General features: G+C 35.8%; 2 protein-coding genes across 2 annotated transcripts; both read left to right on the forward strand.

Moving 5' to 3' along the window:
- The first annotated feature begins 1,365 nt into the window (after window positions 1-1,365).
- LOC106179429 (uncharacterized) lies at window positions 1,366-8,501 on the forward strand. Its single transcript, XM_013563048.2, has 5 exons — window positions 1,366-1,547; window positions 4,629-4,793; window positions 5,165-5,368; window positions 5,717-6,016; window positions 6,481-8,501. Exons 1-4 carry the CDS (start codon window positions 1,413-1,415, stop codon window positions 6,014-6,016), a joined length of 804 nt encoding a protein of 267 aa, XP_013418502.2. The 5' UTR covers window positions 1,366-1,412; the 3' UTR covers window positions 6,481-8,501.
- A 1,409-nt stretch (window positions 8,502-9,910) lies between these two features.
- Window positions 9,911-15,956, forward strand: LOC106179426 (uncharacterized). The gene is made up of 7 exons (XM_087010763.1): window positions 9,911-9,949; window positions 10,288-10,315; window positions 10,686-10,826; window positions 11,440-11,580; window positions 11,861-12,172; window positions 12,406-12,523; window positions 12,906-15,956. The coding sequence occupies exons 1-7, from the start codon at window positions 9,911-9,913 to the stop codon at window positions 13,057-13,059; spliced, it is 933 nt and encodes a 310-aa protein (XP_086866889.1). The 3' UTR covers window positions 13,060-15,956.
- The last annotated feature ends 1,967 nt before the right edge of the window (window positions 15,957-17,923 follow it).

Genomic DNA, 17,923 nt, shown 5'->3' on the forward strand with positions numbered 1-17,923 from the left:
GCGCTAGCTAACACTCGCCAATTTGGCCAAATGCTAAAACTGACTGAAATTGGCTAAACAAAGTAGGGTTGATTTGACTTATTTTAGTCAAATTTAAACCACTGGGACAAAATAGCAATGAAAAAGTAGTAATTTGTCTAAACGAAAAAAAATGGCTAGCGCCACCCCAGCATATGCTGACTCCATCCCATGAATTGCTACTGGATTATGTACCGGGTAGATGAAATATTCTTCCCATAATGTTTTCCGAATTTGAATGTTAATGCTCATTTTAATGAGAAAAAAATGTTGAAAAATGTTGTACTCCTTTAATGTTACATATGGGACACAGCATAAGATTTTAAACATGACTGAATACACAAAGTTGAAACCATTTCTTGTTAAACTTTGAGGACAATCACAAGCTAGAAAAAAAAAAAAAACTAAACAAGATACACTGCAGTGTAAATGCCATGAATTAATTGATGTCAATGAAAATAATCTTATTTTTCACATGACAAAGCTTGATTTATAAGATTGTTACAGTTTGGCAAGTGTCAAGAAAGGAGGACCAAAGGTTGGTTGGGAGCAGTTTATCCCAGGAAAATACATTGATTTAATTTTTCAGGAAAACTATCCTTATATTACCTTGTAAATTTAAAGAGCACGTACACTATATATACATTCCATAGTAATTGTTCTAATTATGGGCAAGAAAAGGCACTCTGATGGTCCATTAGGTAACCTTCATGTTAAATAAAGGTATTAAAGGAACTAATTAACCCATCCCAGCTTTATTTGCAAAGTTGAATTTTTGGTGGGAATAGACAGAAAAAAATATTATTTTCCTATGCGTTCACTTTATTGGGTTCGATATTTTTTTCCATTTCTAATCAAATAATAATTTTTAAAAATACCAGCTTTAAAATTGACATAATTCCTGCACATTTCAAATGTAAATACCAACACCAGGCAGTTTTATTTGAGAATTTAAACAGTTTTTTTAGTTTTTTAAAAGTCTGAATTGGGAAAGGAATTAACATATACTAGTACTGTATATATATATATATATATGCATCTTTGCAGGATATATGTAAACAAAGAATAAAAAACGAGTTTGCTTTAAGTTTATACATCCCGTGCAACGCAAAAAATTCACCCCCTCCCCATTGTTTGCTCGCAAATGCACCCGTTATACTGGACTTACGCCACGTTTTGAACAGTGATACGATAGCTAGGCGAAAATTGCATGGTCTCTAATGTTTATTTCCTCGCCACGGTATTTACAATCAATTAGAAATATTGACGCGAAAGAAGGCCCTACGTGCTATTCTAGTGTTTTGGGGAAAATTATATTGTTATGGCAAGTTCCATTGAAACCCTGAGGGGTTCCTAAAAGCAGAAAAAATATTTAATTTATTCCTCACCTGACAATGCATTTACTAACGGCTATTGTTATTGATTGCATTAGAGGAGCTGCTATTTTAAGCAACCCGCAATTAGGTCAAAAGCAGTGCATCACGGGACATCCTACATTCAAAATGTCGAGCGACGAAGAAATTTTCGAAGTGAGTGCTTTAAATATGTGTTGGATATAATTTGGTGTGTTTGTATGACATATAACAAAGTTGATCATATATCAAAGATCGTGACTGAAGTCTGAATATACGTTAAAGAGTACAGCTGAGATGAGTGAATCCGTTTACGAATGCTAATCTGTCGTGTTTACATTTTGAAATGAGAAACTCGGTTTTAAAAAACGCCTAATTAGAAGTTGTAAGTTTGAAGTAATTATTTTGTTCTCATTTTCGTTTTAGTATTGTTGATATATACACTGAACATTGTGTGTGGGCAAGTACTTTCAGGAATTCAGTTTTGGCATTACTTCATTTTCACACTGACAAGTTGCACAGTTAAATTTTTTTTCAATTTTTTAATATTTTTGTCAATACAAAATTTTAGAAATAGTACAGTTAATTACACAAAAACGTGTATTTAATCCATGTGCTTAAAGGTATTTTATATTCCCCCACATATACACAATGTTTATTTTGTAATTTTTTGTTACCCTTCAGGCAGGCTCTTTCCCCTTTTGTTCCCCATTCAGGAGGTTAGGAGGTTTAAGACACACACACACACACACACACACGTGCTTTGGAAGATACATTGTATCAAATTTTATTTCCAATATTTCACACTCTGTGGCCCAAAATTCTTTCACTTTGCCTTACTTTACTATACATGAACATAGGGACAGTCGGGCTGACGTCACGCGCCTTAGCAACCGGCATCTGGGGTAAAACAAGTCGGGCAACATGGTGGATCGCATTGACTTCTATGTAAAAGTTGGCAGACTTTGTCCGAAGATATCATACTCCACAGTGCCTGACCACTTGTGTCAGTGAGGATGAGTTATTTACCTGGTCGATTTCCTTTACAGGCTTTTGTAATTAGCCGCTGCTCACCTGGTTAAGAGATAAAATCGGCCTTTATATAACTGCCGATCGTTATCTGTGATCGGGAATTTTACAGCAGAAGATTTTGAAAAGGCAGTGCTTGACCTTTTGTGTCTGGCGGGTTGAATCATTTACCTGGACTAATGAGTTAGCAGGCCTTTGTAATAAGCTACTGTTTAACTTGTTACGGGATAAAATTGGTCTTAACTGCATACGCAAATGTCCACCCTAAGTATATACATGTAGGCCTACATAAGTTGGTGAAATAGGAATGGCTTCTTAGAACTTGGATCGTAAGAAAGGCCTAGAAAATGTGCAACACTGAGAAGTTATTAGAATAAGATTTCTATAAATTGTGATTAAATCACCTGCTGCTGCAATAGCCAGGGGAACGGGATAGGGGCAATGTCATCGGTCCCATGGCCTCTTTGGTCTGTATACAGTACATGAATATTAATGCAAGCCTGGGAGGGCAGCATAAACAGTTGCTTGCTAACTTTTTGGAAGAGAAGACACGTGGTGTTTCCTGTATTAATATTGGCAGCTACGCGTCTATGAGTGTTTACAATCTTATAATTATTGTGCACTTTTCTGGTACGAAAATTGGCGAAATATCATGGAAGACAGAACGCTAAGTTTCAAAACGTGCAAGGTTAAAATTAAATTGAATAACAAACACGGTAATAAAGCTGTATGTTATTTTACCAGTTAAGGTCGCTTTATTTATGGCAACTTTTTTTATTTTACTTGATAACTTAATGATTTAGACATTAACTCACAGGTTTGTCAATATATTGACGTACATATTTTTTCTTATCTTTAAACTCAATTAACTTACAGCAAAAAATTTCGACGTTAGAGTCCATTAATTTTAACTAAAAGAATTGATATACCGTCACACATGCCAAAACAAGATGCAATCTCAATTTCTTGTAAATATTACTAATTAATTCCTGTACAAATGACAAACATAAATACCAAACAAGGTACAATGATTTTCTCCTTATCTATAATAAAATGAACTATACACACATACACAAATCTCGTAGTGCATGTATAGCTACTAGTATGACCAAATCTTGTTTCGATCAACAATCCCGTCTTTAGTCACGTCTGCACAATCTATAGCCTGCAACAGTCGTTTACTTTTCCGTTGATCTTTGAAATTTAACAAATCCAATTAGATTTTATCAATGTGTTGGTAGTGTCACCTGGTACACAGCAAGCTTCCACCATTTAACTTTTGTACGTGCCTGAGAGTTAAACGGTACCTGTGCAATTCAGTAGGCCTGCAAAATCTACTCGTATGTGTCAGCAATATGCAACGTCAACAGTTATTAGTACCATTGAAACCTTCCTTGATAATATCAGTTGCTTCCATATGGTTTTCTTTTCAAAGAGATGTGAATATTATGCTCATCCAGGTAAGCAAATGAGTCTTTGCAATCTACCACTGTAAGATTCCCGATCACAGATAACGATCGGCAGTTAAGGCCGATTTTATCTCTTAACCAGGTGTGCAGCGGCTGATTACAAAAGCCTGTAAAGGAAATCGACCAGGTGAATAACTCAACTTCACTGACACAAGTGGTCAGAAACTGTGAAGTATGATATCTTCCGACAAAGTCTGCCAACTTTTACATAGAAGTCAATGCGATCCGCCATGTTGCCCGATTTGTTTTACCCCAGATGCCGGTTGCTAAGGTAAAGTGCCCGGATGACCGACTGTCCCTATTACTCTGCTTGGAAAATTCTTAAATCAAAATTTAAATTGCCTGTTCATGCCTATCTCCTTTACTTATCATGTGACAAATTTCAAGTTCCCATGTCTTTATTTAGCAGGTAAATATCAAGTGGGTAACTTCTGAATCACATTTGAAAGTGGAATCTGAAAAAAAAAAAAGAAATGGTGTCACTAAAATTTGAATAACTTTTGGTCTAAATTAGATAGGTCCAACTTTTTAATGTTTTATTCATACTCAGATATGTAGTTCTCTGTGCGTAAAATTTCAGTTCTGTAGCTTAAATTGAAAAAAAAAAAAATCATGTGTGGACCCTATTGTAGAGATTTCTTTTACCATATGTTATATTTTCAGTGGATGTGTTCATATTACATAAACATTTGTTTACCATGAATTTAGAAGGTTTTTGCATCAATCTGGCAGTAATGGTTACTTTTCTTCCATGTTAAAGGTTGATGAGATCTTAGATGAAAGAAAGAGGGGGAACACCACCCAGTATTTGGTACGCTGGAAAGGGTTTGGACCCAGTGAGGACTCATGGGAGCCAAGAAAAAACTTGGGCAACTGCACGGAGGCATTGGAGGTGTATTATAAAAAACATGCCACACCAAAACCTGTAAGTAGTTTTTTGAATTAAATATTGAAATCATTATTTAAAGTAGTCCTTTTGAAATGAGATTCGTTGACCCTTATTTTTCCTTGAATAAAGCAAGAAAACTTATTATGAGATGATGATGGTAACTGTCTTCTAAACTTTAAAGCTTCACTTATCCCAATATTTACATTAATTATTTGGGGGGAAAATATTTCCTTGTTCCATTTTTAATGACAAAAGCATTTTCTGTCATGAACAAAGTTTTGCTTTTAGAAAACTTTAATTTTAAGTCTTCTTTTTCAAGTGTAGCAAACAAAACTGATTTAGAAAATAAATCTGGTTTGTATTCTTAGTCAGTAAGTAAGTAAATGCCATAATATTACATATTTTAGCCTGCGAGCCCAGGGCGTTCAACAAGATCCACACGGTCCTCTATGAAGAAGGCAGTTGTGCCAAAATCTTCTGCAAAGGAAACCCGGATTACAGCAGCGGAGACCAAGAGTATCACAAAGTCAGCAGTATCTGAACAAAGTGCACAAAAATCTGTCACTTTGACGAGATCTGCCTTGAGGCAGGTGTACACAGCAAGTGAAACGGTAAGAAATGGATCAGTATACAGAGTATACTAGTATAATAAAGAATTTACAGAATGTTCATTTTTTTTATGAGTTTCCCTGCGATTTGGGATGCAGGGAGTCCAAAATGTGAATCTGTAATTTGGTCATGGATTTACAGGGCAAGCCCGACCACCAAACCCCCAAAAAGTTGTAACCTATACAGCCTTCTTTGGAAATGTGGGCCATTTTTTGAGGCCTTGACTACCAAACATGGCGGAGTTGGTTTCAATTCCCACTCTGTCCAGTTTTTTATCCTTGTTTAAATCTCATTTAATGGTTCAATGATTGATGAGACTGGTATCAGCTAGTGTATGTGTAATATTACAGACCACCCCAGGGCTCTCCAGAACCCCCCTCAGGACAAGAGCAAAGTTAGACTTTGAAGAAGCCAAAGATGCCATTTCAAACAGACTGCGCCAGGGTGCCACCACCAGCACCAGAAGCACCACTGTCACCACCAGAGGCAGCACCAGCACCACTTCAGGCAGCACCAGGTCAAGAGCTGTAGGAAAAAAGTATCTGCATGTCACTGCGGCCGACATACCTCTCATCATCTTAGTGGCCATCTTGTTGTTTATTTGGATCTCCCTGATGTACCAGTTCTTTTATGCAGCCAAAAAGAAATAGGTTAGTTCTTTTTTTCTACATAATGTCTCCTTTTGTATTTATATGAATATATATAAATATCTTGCTTTTGATGTGTACTTCTGTATTTATATGAATATATATATATATATTTTTGCTTTTGGTGCAGTTTATGTGGAAAACATGGGATGTGATTTTGTTTCTCGATTAGAGAAATTAAGAAAGGAATAAATACCTACTAAACTGAAATAAATTTAAGGATTAGCCTTAATTAAGACTCTTGGATAAGTAAACACTTCAGTGAAAATATAAGAGACTTTTTAGTCAATCAACCAAGTCCCTGACAATTAGAATTTCAATATAAAACAGGGGAAAACAGCAAAATTAAAAAGAAAAGTCATTTTGAAATATTTTTAAGTTTTACAGAGCTGATTCGGTGTCCTTCCACTTTACAATTTTTTTTTGTAACCAAATACCTATATTTTAATAATTTTTTTTTTTTTTAGGGTTTTACTATTTATTGAAAACCAAGGGATACTCAGTTCAACGCAAGAGCAATCAAACAGCAGCAATCATATGTGCAGAAAAATTGAAAAGGGCCAATGATATTGCCATGATATTTTTACTCAGTACACTTGGAAGTCTTTCAGCATCACCTGATAGGGACAGTCATAGTGAATGGCTAGGAATTGCAAGTAACTCACAGAAATATAAAGTGTGCATATAGTATCCCCTCAAATGTCATTCAGGCCTACCCAACTACCAGACTCGACACCAAATGACCCTGAATTCACCGGTAGATCTGACCACACTACCCATTTTTAAGGTGTGCATCAGTATGCACTTCGAAGTATCAGACGCGACACCGCTCTTGCCTAGTACGCGATGTGATAGTGATGATTCTCAGCAGGATCACATCTCAAAATTTGTTCCGGGGTATGATACTGTGAAATGAGTACTGAAAACGGGTAGTGTGGTCCAATCTACCAGTGAATTCAGGATCATTCGGTGCCGAGTCTGGTAGTTGGGAAGGCCAGTCATTGTAATTGAGTTAAGTTACACATTTTGTTCAGCAGCTGAGATATGAGATTTGAATTTTTAAAAAATTTTACTCATCTTTAATTACTGTATTCAAGTGTCATAACAGTAGTTCAGACGATAGACGAACAGTGGTTCAGACGATAGAGGTATTAGATCTAATCCTCTTTCTTAAACTTAATTATAGCCTGCAGAGATGGAACAGTATTTAGTTAGACAGTCGTGATGGACTGAAGCTGGGACTTAAATATAAATTATTGTGACCAGTTGGAATATTGTCAATACTAACTGGCAATTTTTTCAGTGCACTTTTATTACAACTGGGAAATGGGTCTTTGCCCAAGAAGAGATTTTATTCTAAGAATTTGGGTTTTATTTGCTGTAGAAACAAGTTTTAGCAACCAGATGGCGGTTAGGAGATTTTTATTTGTATAGTTGATGTAGGGAATTTCTAAATTTTGGAAATATGTATAAATTATTGTACAGAACCACAACTAGGCTATAACATAAAAATCATAGGTGATATTTCAATATATTATACGTGAAATAACACGCAAAGCATAGGACTGAGAAGGGTTAAAAAATCACACACTTTAATGAAGCCTTTCAGTGCTCATTACCTACTTTTATATTATCAGAGAGAATCTCATGTAAAGCACAATAAAGCGTGAACACACTTGGCAACCATCCTGGGCCTGAGAATCACAGCACCAGTATGTGCTCTTTATGCAGACATTGAGCATTTTCCGTGGAATTCCCTGTTTTATATTTGATTCTGATGGTTCCTGAGATTAGTCCTGAGATTCGTCAAGGGTCCCATGATAAATGTTCAGAATTTTTTATTTATTTATTTATTTTTTATTTTTGAAACCTAGGCTCATGTGTGTTTATGGCAGTATATGTGAAGAGTAACATGGCAACTTGTAGTGCATTGAAACCCAGGGTGCCACTGTGAACTTGGTTATTTTGTTAGAGGAAAATATCAATAACAACTGAGCAATCTTTATAGAAAACTTGGTGTACATTTTGAAAATGTATGTTCAATTAAGTACCTCCTTTTTTGTATTGTTGGATTTTACTTCAAACTTATGGAAAGTTAACATTTGTATATTTTACGTTTGGTCATAATATTTCAATTTCAGAAGTAAAATATTGAATAGACCATTAATAATGGTGCCTAATTACCTAAAGATGTTAATGAAGAATCTATTTTATTGTGCATACATGCATTAAAACATTTTAAAGCTTAAAAGCACATCTGCATTTAGTTACAAAATACTTGTCTGAAAAAACTTGCAAATTAAGAATTATGTATATATGAATACAAACATGATATGTCTTTGTTGTACCTTTAACGCTGATCTTCCAGATTTATTTTTAGAAATGGTGTTATGCTGTATTTTATGTATTACCTCGTACATATATTTTTTTTATTGATGATGTATGTATGATACCCTTTTGGATGATAAATAAACGTGAGTGAAACTGATTTTTTTTTATACCGAGTTGATTGTGTTTTCAGTGGTGGATACACGTGTCAAGGGGGAGCTGAATTAAGTGTCTGGTTTCCAGTTTCTTTAATAAAAACTAACCTGGAAATTAACCAAAAACTTGTCGTTTTTCAAAAAACGCACCTGGCAACTAAGAACTGGTTTCGTTTTTAAAAACGATTCCGGTGTTTCATTATCTGAAGTTATCTGATGAAATAAGTCCGTACGGTGCATGAATGTTTGTTTCTTTTCAATTTGGTTAAAATACCAGCACTTGGCCGATTTTGATAGTTTATCGATTCACTTTCCATCTTGATATTTAATTAACATTGTACCATATTTTAACAGATTACTCACCCACATTGACTATCCATCTTGTATGCTTTTGACAAAGCTGAGCAGTAAATGTTCAGAGTAGTATAATCTTTATATCCATGACATTTACCCTAGATTCCCGTATTGCCAGCTCGATCTTGATTTCATATATAACCCATAGTAGCAATACCAGGGTCTAGCGAACAGCAGCAACTCGGGGGCGTTCTTCTTCAAAATTCTTCCTGGGGCGCTTCCATATTTGGAAGTCACACGTCACAGCTGTGTCCGCCTGGATCCATATTTGGAAGTCATAAGTCTCGTACATCAGGTTTGGCCGCCTGGAGCTGCCTTTCCTGCCTTGCGCTGAATTTTCGTGCAGGCGAGACAAGAAGCAATTAAAGTGCCTGACGCGGAGTTAGAAGTTTGAATTGAAAATATCTTGCAGTCGAAGGTCAGTGCCACAATACAGGCAACATTCTGCTGTAAAAACTTATTTTCGTGTAGCCATTGCGCAGCCCTTATAGTGGTATCGGGCACGCAGTGTAGCTGTCAAATTTGGCACACGGCAAGCACGTGTATTGTGCACGTGTATATCTCAGAACTAAATGTTCTTTGATAAGCAAAAAATACAAAAACATTGGATATATCTTTTCTTTCCGAAGCATATTATTTATTTTTTCACTTTACATCTTAAATACAGCAAATAAAATTAAATAAAGCAGAATTAAATTTGTTTTACGTTTTATTTTGGTCTAATGACATTCAACTGCAGATTCACTGCGGAGCAGTTCTATTTGATTGACGGAAACCTAACATGGCCGCTGGTCTTCAGTGCTAGTAAAAGCGACTCCACCACAAGGTATATTTAGCAAGCTAGCTTTTACGTTGCTCTGACACTCAGGGTATGACATTGTAAAATCACATAAATTTTTAATTTCAAATTCAATTTTTCCTTAGGTGTCCAAGCTACACCAACTATCCATCATATTGCTCTCTACAAACAGTACATTAGCTTATTCATCAATCTTCTCATTAGCATATTTATTGACATACCAGTTAAGATATTCATTAATGTTATATGTAAAATTCTCGTATGACTATTAAGATCCAGAGAGAGAGCATGCATATTTGGGTAGATTTAAACATTTCATTGCTCTCATTGAAGACTAACAGAATTTTTTTAAAGTTGTGATTATTGAATTGACTTTGGAAAAGTGTAGGCTTGGTTGGCTCTTTCTGAGCCAATATATGATATTGAATACTATGATGCAGCACACTATATGAATAGCTATATTACACCCCATGTTTGTTGATATAGGACCAGCAAACATAGGAAGCACTACTGGTACGAGCACTGGAACAGGCACAGGCACGGGAGGTGTCAGGCCATGCCTGGACATTCTTCCCAACTGCAATGAGTACAACTTTGCCAAGGCCTGCACAGGACAGTAATTGGGATGGGCCGTGAAGAACTGTGTCAAGACATGCGGACTGTGTGGTTAGTGTTTATATATGTAATATAATGGAGCCTCAACAGGCCAGTGTGACAGCAGGGGTGGTTCTCCTCATCCATTTCCCAATACTTTGTACAGGTGACATTTGTCCCATATGCTAACCCCAACCTGTACCAATTTTATTGGACCCAGAACTTCCATTCCTAGGATAACCATTCCTGTCAAAATGGAAAAAAAATTTTTGAGTCATTCAAGGTACATGCTGTGAAACTACGCTTTCGCATGAAACTTGTATTTCATTGATTAAGCAAAACATTTGTCTTACAATTTGTGGGTACCATTTTTCTTATTTTCTAAGAAAAGATAATATCCATATTGATAGACTTATAACCTCATTTTTCGTCATTATTTTAGACTACCTCACAGCCACCCCGTTGCCAACAGATGGCTGTGTCAACAAGCTGTCCAACTGTGATCAGTTTGAGGACTCTGCATGTACTGGACCATACAAGGCCTGGGCTAAAGCAAACTGCCCAAGAAGATGTGGTCTGTGTGGTAAGTGTGCAGCTTGACATGGAATTATTTGACGATGAAGAGTGAATAAATACATTATTTTCAATATAGATTGGAAAGATACCAAATTATCAACAGTGCTTTGAATTAGAGGGATTCTTCTGTGGGTGTAGATACAGTAACACCCCATTTCCATAGATTAAATCGACCTACTTTAGATCGACCTAACTCCCTGGGGGTTCATGCTAAATAGCTGTCAGCCGGGCGGACACGAAAGTTAATTACCTCCTTACAGCTTGTAGTAGGCGGGACGGACATTTAAGTCGGATTATCTGAAAGTAATCTAGTGAGACTCCCCGCGGGGATAGATCGATCTAAAATCTATGGGAATAGAGCCTTAGAGTGGAAATTCTTTGCTTCCCTGTCAAAGTGATTGTGCAAACCTGATATTTTTATTATCAGTCCAAACTATTCAAAAATATTTTCCAGATGAGCTCATCAAGATGATTTCACCTTTAGGTTCTACAATCTTGTTTTTAAAGGACAGCCCTAGACCAGGTTGCCACAGGAGTTGTGGATGCACAAAATTGATATGGCAGTTCTGTATTTTAATATGAAATTATTATCAGTCTCACAAATCAAAAACTTTTTTCAGACTTGCTGAAACCAACCACACCATCCCCAGATGGCTGTGTAGATTTGATAGACTGTGAACCCTACACCAAGTCTGTCTGTACCAATCCAACCTACATCCCATGGGCCAAGGCAAGATGTGCCAAATTCTGTGGATTCTGTGGTAAGTTTGACAGGTTTATCATGGTAGATTTTAACTGAATGGGTAGTATTTCATTTTTTTCAAGTAATTCTTTCTGTTATTCACTACATATTATTCATTTATGTAAGATCAAGGTATAAGTTGAACATAATTTTACCATAGTACATTCTAACAAATTGTCCAGCTAGAGCCCCAATGTATGTGATGCAATATATCCTTTCCTTTTGGCTCCCTTTCCTCAATTATTGGTTGGCACAGGTTATTATTATTATAATTGTTGTTGTTAACATTATTATTACAGGTAGTGGCTCAGGCACCAGTGAAACTGGTTCTGGCACTGGCAACAGTGGTTCTGGCGCAAACCCAGGTGGTGCAGGATCTGGCACAATCACCGATGGTACAGGATCTGGCACAAACCCAGGTGGTGCAGGATCTGGTACAAACACTGGTGGCACAGGATCTGGCACAATCACTGGTGGTACAGGATCTGGCACAAACACCGGTGGTGTAGGATCTGGCACAATCACTGGTGGTACAGGATCTGGCATAAACACTGGTGGTTCAGGATCAGGCATTACTGGTGGTGGATCAGGATCCATAATCAATGGTCAAAGTGAGCATTGCATTTTTATTGGAATTTTTCTATTTCAATATTAAAATAAGAATGCATAGTATAAAGGATACTGGCTGAAGTATATCCTAATCTTTGAAAGTGTGAGTTTTTAAAAAAAATTTCAATATAAAAACTGTGATTAACAGAGTTTACGTAGGTTATTTCACAAACCAGGCAATAATTGTCAGCTGCATTCTTTTAAGCTGATTTTTGATTTTTTAGTTTCTTTTCAGGTGGCTACTGTTTATACAACGGAATCCAGTACACACAGGGACAAACGTGGCGTGATAAGTGCTTATACTCTTGTACCTGTACAAACGCACTAACAGGAAACTACAATTGTCATACATTGTAAGTATGGATCAAGGCAGTTTTAAAAAGATTTTTGGTCATGTTTATGATACAATAAAATAACCTGAATTGTATTTTTCCATTGTCAAATATAAAAAGTAAAAGAAGATACATGTATTAGTCCATGAATTTTATGCTTCATGGAATTTTTAGTGTCAAATAAAATTTAAGATACATAAAAAAACAGGACTACAGAGGATATGTTGAGAAAGTTGTACTTTCTTCAAGATTGAAAAAGCATGCAAGTGTCATCAGTATTTATTTCGCAGAACTTGAAATTTTAATTGTAAGAAATTCACCATCCAAATGAAGCACTGTACAAAACAACATTGGAAATTGTTTCATGTTATTTATCAATTCACTTGTCCATTCTTTGTTTTAGATGTCCCCAATGGCAGCTCCCATCAGTCTGCTCCTTGAGGCTAGGTCCAAGCTTGAGGCAAGCACCCGCCGGCAAGTGTTGTCCAATCCCATCCTGTCCATCCTACATAACCGTCACCTATCCCGGAGGGCTAACAGAGGCCACACTGCCATAATTACTTGACCATTACAGTGATAAACAGGACTGACCAATGGACATTGTTATATTGACCTCAGACCAGTGATATTTATAGGACATATTTACAAAGATATCTTTGCGCAGAGAGAAAAAAATTTACAAAAAAAAAAAAAAGGATTTTGCATTTAGATAACAAAAAGTATTAGGACATTTAGAATTAAGCAGCTGACCTATTGATATTTTGTAAAAAAGTATAAAAAGACTGGCATATTCCATTTTGTGGTAGTTCTTCAGCTGATTTGAAATGTCACTTTTATTATTTGTAATGTCAGTTTTAGATTTGTTCCTGACTAAATGTATAGCACAGCAAAACAGCATTTCTTATTTTCATTGAAAGACTGCTTAATCGTCTAGCACATTTTTTTTCAGGAAGGATAAAAAAAAGCATTTGAATTTGAATTTAACAATTAGGGGTAATCATTAGCATTGTTACTAATATCATATCAAAATGAAATATTAAAAGATTTGTGTGGGAATTTTAGTTTTATTATGTTTATGGCATAAGTTGGATCTGACCTCATGGGCGAAATCCACATGATTTCATTGTTGTGCCCGAAACCACTATTAGATCCAAGTCCACTGCAGAAGTAGTCGGCCGTGCTGCTCTATCCACAGAGGCTTCCTCAAAGGTTGTCTTCCATAACCTAATCGGAGTTTTATTTCATTATCCGGAATTTTCATAATGAAATTTATCAGTACGGTGCACGCATGTTTTTATTTCAATTCGGTTTTAATACTAGTACTTAGTCGATTTGATAGTTTATCTATTCACCTTTCTTCAATTCTATTCTATTCTAATAATTATTTGATCATTACATTTTACATTATAGTAGACTGGTGTAGTATTTTAAAGTCGTTTTACATGGTTTTTAGCTTCATATGATTAACAGGTCAAAAATGACAGTTGACCGTGTGCAGACTCCACATGAGTTTTGGCCGGAGATGAAAATTCTATCAGTCCAACGTGGGTTCCCGATGGAGAAATCTTCGATTGTAGATCAATCACATCCACTTGTGCCTGTGTTTTGAAAAAACGTTCATAAGACGGTAAGGGCTGATAGTTTGATTTGCTTTCTAAATGTACAGTCGCAATGTAGGTGATGCATATATCAGATATAGACACTTTGGTTGGAAAGGGCAAATGTATAGGTTTACCGTAGTTCCCCCGAATTTCACTGAAGTTCTATAATTAGCACAAAAAATTCTCGATTAGATTGGATCGCGGTTATTCTTAAAGGGAAACCGACATTTAATATTAATTTTACTGAAATTTCCTTCAACATCTGGACACTGACAAACATAATTCCGTAGCTTTCGTTGTGATGTTCGATGTGCAAATTCCATACATCTTATTCCTTCATGCATGTTGTATCTTTTGATGGAAAAATTCTAATTCCACTTTAACGCCTCACCTAGTATTGATTTTCAATGATGTTCTTGCATAAATAAAATTGAAGTGTTTAATTTTTTTTATTATTTAACAAATTATCAATTAGTTAATTTATACGTTTATTTATTTACATACCTCATATGGACGCACCCTCCCTAAACTTTCGCTAAAACCAACGTTTGACAGCTATTACATGTAGACCGCTTTGAGACTATTACTATTGTTCCCAGTGGTCCAGATACCAAGAAGTGATATTTCCTTGTATGTTTACCTACATCTGCATTCGCTTGGATACCAAATAGCGGAGTGTCACTCAAGGCCAATAAAGATACTACGTAGAATGGTAATGTTCAGGAGGGACCACATAAACCTAACAGAAGACTAAAAAGATATATCCCTGTTTGAGGTTAGGTAAGGCCTGAACAAAATTAATGTAATATTGCCCATGGGTAAAGGTATGCCAGAAAAAGGGGCATCAGTATTTGCATATGTGCGGAAGACCGCTTTATCACCCTTTTTAGGAAATTACAAGGAAACCTCCGAAATGCTTACGGATATATACTCTTAATTTCAGTGCGCATGCGTTGGGCTGTTTCCAAAACAAGCCGTCCGGTAAATGTGACGTAAATCTGAACAGTGGTACCTTATGAAGGTCTCCCTGGAATACCTGTAAACTGACCAATGACAGAGAGATTTTTAGTCGGGTCACCGACCTGCTGACTCTCTGTGTGCGTAGGCTGAATGAAATGATATGTAACGTCAAGATTGCATGACGAGTTATCAGAGATGCCAGAATAATGAACATTCATACTGTAAGTTGAAAAGTACAGACAGAGATTCCTTTGGAAGGATGGGACGGTGAAGACGGCAGTGATACCGAGGATATAAGACATTTGTTTTACTTGTATGGAAGATGTTTGCGTCCAAGACATTTCGAGCTGATGCCATTTGATCTGGGGAATAAAACGGATGATAAATCTTGATGCAACAGGGAGCAAACTACCACGTGGCCACTGTGGAAAAAGATGGCCATTTCCACCAGGTTGGGAACAGTTAACCTTTGTCTTTTGCTTTTTGTACGGAAAATGACACTTTGTGGAATGTTGAAGGTTGAGATTGAAGTGGAGGGGCTTACAACGAACGCGGTAGTAGCATAATGTTGATGTTGTACAGTAAATGGAAGACAGGCGTATTTATGATAGTCAGGATATGCGTCACCAAGAAACCAGGGATAAATAGACTTGTGATTGACTTACATGTAAGTGAAACTATTATTGTCATGAAACAAAATTATTCAACTGAGTCATTACTACCGTCAAAGCAGCCTCAATGTTTGTCTTAATCAATTGCTCCACATGCCTTCATATGACTAGATTCATATCATATAGTACATAGCAGTAAATGCATTCTTGTTGAGAAAAACAACTCTGTTATCTGCATTGGTTTATATAATTGTAATGTGAATAAATTTGTTACAAATTCAACTCTTTCATCGTCTGTATTTACCACACGTGGTCGACTTGTCGTCGTAATGTAAAATTGCTTTATTTATTTTACCCAAAAATGCCTCCAAATTTTGAATAAGAAATTGCGTTGAATCTATCATTCAGAGGTTACATAAAATTTACCGAATCTCTTGGTTTGAATAGTTGTAACCTCATAAAATAGAAAAAGTAATTCGTAGCTATATTTGTACCTTTAAAATATTTTCTTGAAACTGTTTAACTATGTTGCATTGCTAATTTCAGTTAAGATCGGTATTGATTGGAATCGGATGAAACAAAACATATCTTTTAATCCCGCCTCATTATTTTTTAAATGAATTTTGCCCAAAAGTTTGGTTTATAACCATACATTGGAATCGAATAGAACAAAAAATCGATTGTTGCCTAATTAATTTCTGATAATTTTTTTCCAAAAAGTCAAATCTGCGCCGACAAAAACTAAAAAAACGTAGGGCAAAAATTTGGGTGGGTTACCGGGTGAATAGAGGAACCGCCGGCATGTCAGATCTGAAGTTACAGGATTGATTCCTAAATACGGTAAATTTTGTTTAAAAAAAACGAGTATTCGTACCATAACTATAAAGGCGAGAAACAAAGTTTAGGGTGGGTGGTTGGGTGAATAGAGCAACTGGTAACGTTGCTGACTGCGAACCAGAAGGTTACAGGATCGATTCCTAAACACGACACATTTTTGTAAAAAAAAAAAAAGAGTATTAGTCCCATAACTATAAAGGGAAGATGCAAAGTTTAGGGTGGGTGGTTGGGTGAATAGCGCAACTGGTAACGTTGCAGACTGTGGACCAGAAGGTTACAGGATCGATTCCCATGGAACATTCATTTTGTAGAAAAAAAGAATTTGACTGCATTGACTATAAAGGTTTCGTTTAATTCTTTGGGGCCAATGGCTCAGTTGGCACCACCACTGATTCTAAAGTTATAGAAAAAAGAATAGGAGATCGAAATGGACAAAGTCAGATGAAACTTTTTTATTGTTATTTAAATTTTACTAAGACAAGCACTAGAGAGAAAAATATGAAATCTGTATAATTAAACAATGAAGACGTTGAAAGTTATGAACAGGCTTTATTCGTTAAACTGCAGTGATATTAACGCACAGCTCAAAATATACAATATCAAGGAAACAGCACTTAATGTGTTACTACAAAGGACGACAAGCCAAACATCTGAGTTAGTCGGAGTAATCATAAGAATTACGATTCCCTGTGTAATGCAATTGAAATTAATGTGCACGCTCATCCAAACTCTAAATCATTATATATATATATATATATATATATATATATATATATATATATATATATATATATATATATATATATATAATACGCTGGTAATCATGATTCTTTATAAGGGCAGCCAGAAGTCGCAGATTTAATAATAATAATAATAATAATAATAATAATAATAATAACAATAATAATAATAATATTAAGCGCAGCCCAAAGTTCGAAGTTTAAAAGGATTGTGAAATTCAAGTATAAAGGTTAAATATGTCAAATATAGGTTACATATGTTGGCTAAGAAGCTAAAATGGGACAATGTTGCCTTAAACTGTCAAGTGCACAAACTAGACTAACATAATGTACATAGACAATCACAATGAAAAAAATTACAACAGATTCGCTCAGTTTTATATATTGGTACAAAATGACGCTGACAAAACAGTTACTTTCTGTTAGGATGTTCGGTCAAAAAGTAGAAAAATAACTAATACCAGTTCCTTTCGTAATCGTATAGAAGTAAGCAAGGGTTGACAACAAAATTATACACACATTTGCACCCTGACGTGCACAGTTTGTGTACTGTCTCGCTTTTAGAAACCATTTTCTAATATTATGCCATACCTACTTAAAATTGGAAAAGTCAACTGGCAATAAGACAGTTAGACCTATAATTTCAAAAAGTGTCGATGGAATAGGAAGCGA

This window comes from Lingula anatina, chromosome 4, assembly GCF_051362555.1.
Source record: "Lingula anatina isolate TDL-2025a chromosome 4, LinAna3.0, whole genome shotgun sequence".
Lineage (NCBI taxonomy): Eukaryota > Metazoa > Brachiopoda > Lingulata > Lingulida > Lingulidae > Lingula > Lingula anatina.

Bases quoted from the DNA above. Each gene is read 5' to 3' on its own strand.
- LOC106179429 (XM_013563048.2), top strand. From the start codon at position 1,413: ATGCATTTACTAACGGCTATTGTTATTGATTGCATTAGAGGAGCTGCT. The intron at 1,548-4,628 runs GTGAGTGCTTTA...TCCATGTTAAAG, and splicing joins GCGACGAAGAAATTTTCGAA to GTTGATGAGATCTTAGATGA. The intron at 5,369-5,716 runs GTAAGAAATGGA...GTAATATTACAG, and splicing joins TGTACACAGCAAGTGAAACG to ACCACCCCAGGGCTCTCCAG.
- LOC106179426 (XM_087010763.1), top strand. From the start codon at position 9,911: ATGACTATTAAGATCCAGAGAGAGAGCATGCATATTTGG. The intron at 10,827-11,439 runs GTAAGTGTGCAG...AACTTTTTTCAG, and splicing joins AAGAAGATGTGGTCTGTGTG to ACTTGCTGAAACCAACCACA. The intron at 11,581-11,860 runs GTAAGTTTGACA...TTATTATTACAG, and splicing joins CAAATTCTGTGGATTCTGTG to GTAGTGGCTCAGGCACCAGT.